At 58.4% G+C, this 4,027-nt stretch overlaps 1 protein-coding gene across 1 annotated transcript in view; it reads left to right on the forward strand.

Moving 5' to 3' along the window:
- The window catches only part of TTC7A (tetratricopeptide repeat domain 7A), a 123,021-nt gene that overhangs the window by 73,520 nt on the left and 45,474 nt on the right, over positions 1-4,027 (forward strand). The window contains exons 12-13 of the mRNA XM_010838655.1: positions 1,195-1,312; positions 2,967-3,024. Of these exons, the coding sequence (XP_010836957.1) occupies positions 1,195-1,312; positions 2,967-3,024 (176 nt within the window). The remainder of the gene's footprint in view (positions 1-1,194; positions 1,313-2,966; positions 3,025-4,027) is intronic.

The raw sequence follows: 4,027 nt of genomic DNA on the forward strand, positions 1-4,027 counted from the left end.
TTTTAACTCCTCTGTTCTGTGGGTTCTCTGCTCCGCCAGCCTTTTCTTGCACATAGCTCCCCACAGCTGTGCCCTCAAGGTGGACTCAGCCCAGCTCGCCTCCCCACAGCTAATGACCTCTCTCTCAGGCTCCTCTAATACTCCAGGGAAGGAGAGCCTACCAGTGCCCCCAGCTATGGCCTGCAGTCAGATGACAAGATGCACAGAGCTGTCCCTCTCCTGCCGAGGGGGGTGGCCCTGGGCAGGGACAGGCACACTGGCTGGGGTGTCAGAACCCAGCTTAACTTTGTGGGCCCCTCTGGGTGGTGGAGGGGAGTCTCCTACAAGGGACCCCGACCTCTGGGTGGCAGTGGGGCTGTGGGTATGAATCCCTTGCTGAGGATGGTACCAATCATTCTTGGTGACACTGCCATACCAGCCACGTGGGCAGATGACATTCCAGGGTTGGGCGAAGGGAAGGGGCCTCTGGGAGGCCTGTGAGCGGGCACAACTGAGGCCCCCAGCTGTCCCCTGCCTGCTGTGTGGGTGCCCCAGAGGGCTCGTGAGAGCCGCCTGTGTGCTCCTCTGTTCGTGTCACGTGTGGTGTGTGAGATGTGTGTACACGTGACCTGCGCCAGTTGGTCCCTTTCCAACTGAAACAGTCCCTCCTGCTCCCAGGACAAAAACAACCCCAGGCCTTTTTCCCCTGAAAAGTTAGAGTGCCTGGTGTCGGGTAGCAAGCTCACAGCCGGAGAAGGCGTGGCGGCCTGCCTGCTCTGCAGGGTGGGTTATCCCAGGGCCTGGTCCCCAAGCCCAGCCTGTACCCCGCCCCAACCCCTGCCTGCTTCCGGCTCCCCTGTCTCTGCTGATGAGCAGGGCAGTGACAGCCATGGGGGCCACATGAAGAAAGAGGCTGCCGCAGACTGTCCAGGCTCTCAGAGCAGCTGTGGGGAGCTGGGGTCTCTGGAGCAAGGCAGACTTTCCCTGTGAAAGGTAGCATCCCATGACCTGGAACACAGGCCCCTGGATGAGGGAAAAGGTCCAGATTGTCACAGGTGGAGGAAACAGCTATCCTTCCGTTCAGTGGCTGGGTGGCCTCTGAAAGGCGCCTGGGCCTCTCTGGTCAGGTATGAGGAATTGCAGTTCCAAGGGTCCCAGGCTGGGTGCCTGTGAGTAGCTGCCCTCCCCAGTGACCTTTGCCTCCCCTCTTTGCAGCTGGAGGAGGCAGAGCGCTTTGCCATGATGGTGATCCACCTTGGGGAGGAAGCCGGGGAGTTCCTGTCCAAGGGCTACCTGGCACTGGGTCTCACCTACAGCCTGCAGGCCACCGACGGTGAGTGTCGGGGCCCGGGAACCTCCACTCGGGGTGACTCGGGCCTCCTAATGGCCTCTCAGGCCTCTTGTCCCGTCAGTGTCCACCCCCAACACACTTCCATTGACTCTTCTAGAATAGGTGTGCAGACGTACATAAAAACACACATGTGCAGACGCAGACACTCATACACTGATGTGCACGAGTGTGTGTGCACACACACACACCCCAGTTCATTTCTGCTTTTGCTGCCACTTTGCCAGCCTCAGGTATGCCGTCTTCATGAACCTGGTTCTTTCTCCTTTCAAGGCTCAGCCCCAATTGATCTCTGCCCCGGAGCTCCTGGGGCGTTTGTGCCACCAGCCCTGAGCCCCCAGTGTCTTCGTTCTGGTTCACCTTTACCCGCAGCACCACTGCCATCTTTTGGGGTCTTTTAAATCCCCCCGGTGCATGGCACAGAGCTGGGTACACAGCAAGCATTTACTAAATACGTGACCTGAGCTTGGTGCCTAGGCTCCCCTCCTGCCGCCTGGAGCCTGCATTCCCTCCCCAGCCCCACCAGCTCCACCTCCTTCTGTATCCTTGCAGCCTGAGGGAAAAGGAGCGATAGGTCCCCACCCAGGCCAAACCCAGAATAGTCATCAGCCCCCCACACTCCCCAAATGCCATCTCCTGGAAGTGGGCTTCAGATACCCACACAGCGAGAGGTAGGAACAGCTGGTACTTGCACAAGGGAGGGAGGAGGAAGGGTAAGATCCTGGTGCAGTGCCAGCTCTTTGTTCTTGAGTGACAGTGGTCACTTTGAGGTGTCAGTGAGGCTCTGATAGGGAACCCTGGGGTCCCCACACCCTGGTCAAGTGAGGGAGTCATCAGTCCCTTGGTCAGAGTCCAGAGACCCTCCATGTGCCTTTAATCCTCTAGAAGCAGGGCTGCTCTATGAGCTTGGGACCCCTGACATGTATCCCTGCCTGGTGCTGCCAGCAGCATCCTGACATACTCTGACTAGAGCCTGTGACAGTCATTTTAAAGCTTCTCAGGGGGTTCAATGTGTAGCTGAGGCTTCAAATGCGTATCCTACTGCATTTAAAGCCGATTTAATTTACCAGGGAGGTATCTGTTTTGGGTTAAAGCAAGAAGCCTCATGGTCAAAGTGCAATAGAGGTTTCTGGGGTGGGCCGGCGGAAGAGGAGGTCGTTTCCAGTGGGTACAGACACTGTCAGGGGTGGTAAGATGTTCTGGAGATGGATGGTAGTGATGGTTGCAAGACATGGTGAATGTACTTAATGCCACTGAATTGTCCACTTGAAGTTTGTTAAAATGATTAGAAAAGAAGGAGCCTCCTGAGTAAGGAAGCCTAGGGAGGCACATGCCAGGACAGAGGTGTAACTTTTCTCCAGAAGCTCGGGCCTTTGGAAGGATCAGGATGGCCCATGCGGCAAGGAAGGCAAAGGGGTAGAAGGACCTGTTGTGCCAAGAAGTGTGCATGCCAGGAGGCTGGGGCCAGGGGACATCTGCACCCCTTCCCCCGGTAACCAGGGCACCAGTCCGGAGCATTTGCCAGACAGGGTCCCGGTGGGGCCTCTCCCCGCAGAGCTCCATGTCCCGGGTGGGGCAGGGCTGGGTTGGCTCCCTCCAGCAGCCCCTCACGGCTCTGTTTCTGTCCTATGTCCTGCAGCGACTCTGAAATCCAAGCAAGATGAACTACACCGGAAAGCACTGCAGACGCTGGAGAGGTAAGGACGCCGAAGGGCAGCATTGTGTGAGGCGGCTTGTTCTCCTCTCTCAGGGGACCTTCTGGTGTGACAGAGCAGAGTTTTCTGTCTCCATTTTGTTGACCAGCAAACTGAGGCTCTGAGAGTTCACGCAGGAAGCAGGGACAGGCCTTTGCGGTTGGGTGGTCTGGTTGAGCATTTCTGCACTGGTGGAGCTGCCCCCAGGCTCAGCTCTCCTGCTTCTGAGTTCAGGGGACATGAGAGAAAGCAGGAAAGCACCTTGCACAGTAATCTACAAGTAGCAGCTCACAAAGGGGATCTGCCTCCTCCCAGACCCTCCCCAACCTAAGAGCTGTGAGGCTCCCTCCCCCAGCCCTCAGAGAGCTTTCCTTAGACGCCAGAGTCTGGGAGGGAGTTAGGTTTGGGGGTGGTGGGGGAGAGGCAGAGAACCCTTCCCCCAGGTCCCTCCTGTGAGTTCCTCTCCACCACAGCCTGGCCCTACCTGAGCATTCCTCTCCCTCCTTCCTCTGGCCATTGTAGGGCTCTTCCCTCTGAGCCCTGCTTCCTCTGAGCATAGATGGCAGGGGCTGGGTCAGGGCCTGCCCCAGACTTCTTGTGCCAGCTTCCTAGGAACATCCAGCTCCCCTCTGGGGCAGGTTGTTCTCAAACCCAGGGAGGAAGGAGAGTCCCATTCTGGCCAACTCCCTCTGAGCCCCAGGATCAGGGGATAGTTCCTTCCTTCCCCCACCGGCTCTTCACTCCCAAGGCTTCCAGCCCAGAGAGGCCAACCAGCCCCTTCATCCTCCAGAGGTCTTCACTGTCCCACGTGGAGGGCAGGCTGCAGGCTCTGTACAGGGCCCATCCAGGCCAACAACTGCCCGGAGGAGAGGGGCTTCCCTCACCTCCTAGTCCCGCCCTCCCAGGTACCCCCCACTTCAGCCAGAGCCAACCCTCTTGGCAGTCACCACCCTGGCCTGGGGTGCCCCTGGGCTTTCCGCCCCAGCTGTCATCTCCCATGGGGCAC

The sequence above is a fragment of the Bison bison genome, unplaced genomic scaffold, assembly GCF_000754665.1.
Source record: "Bison bison bison isolate TAMUID 2011002044 unplaced genomic scaffold, Bison_UMD1.0 scf7180017864101, whole genome shotgun sequence".
Lineage (NCBI taxonomy): Eukaryota > Metazoa > Chordata > Mammalia > Artiodactyla > Bovidae > Bison > Bison bison.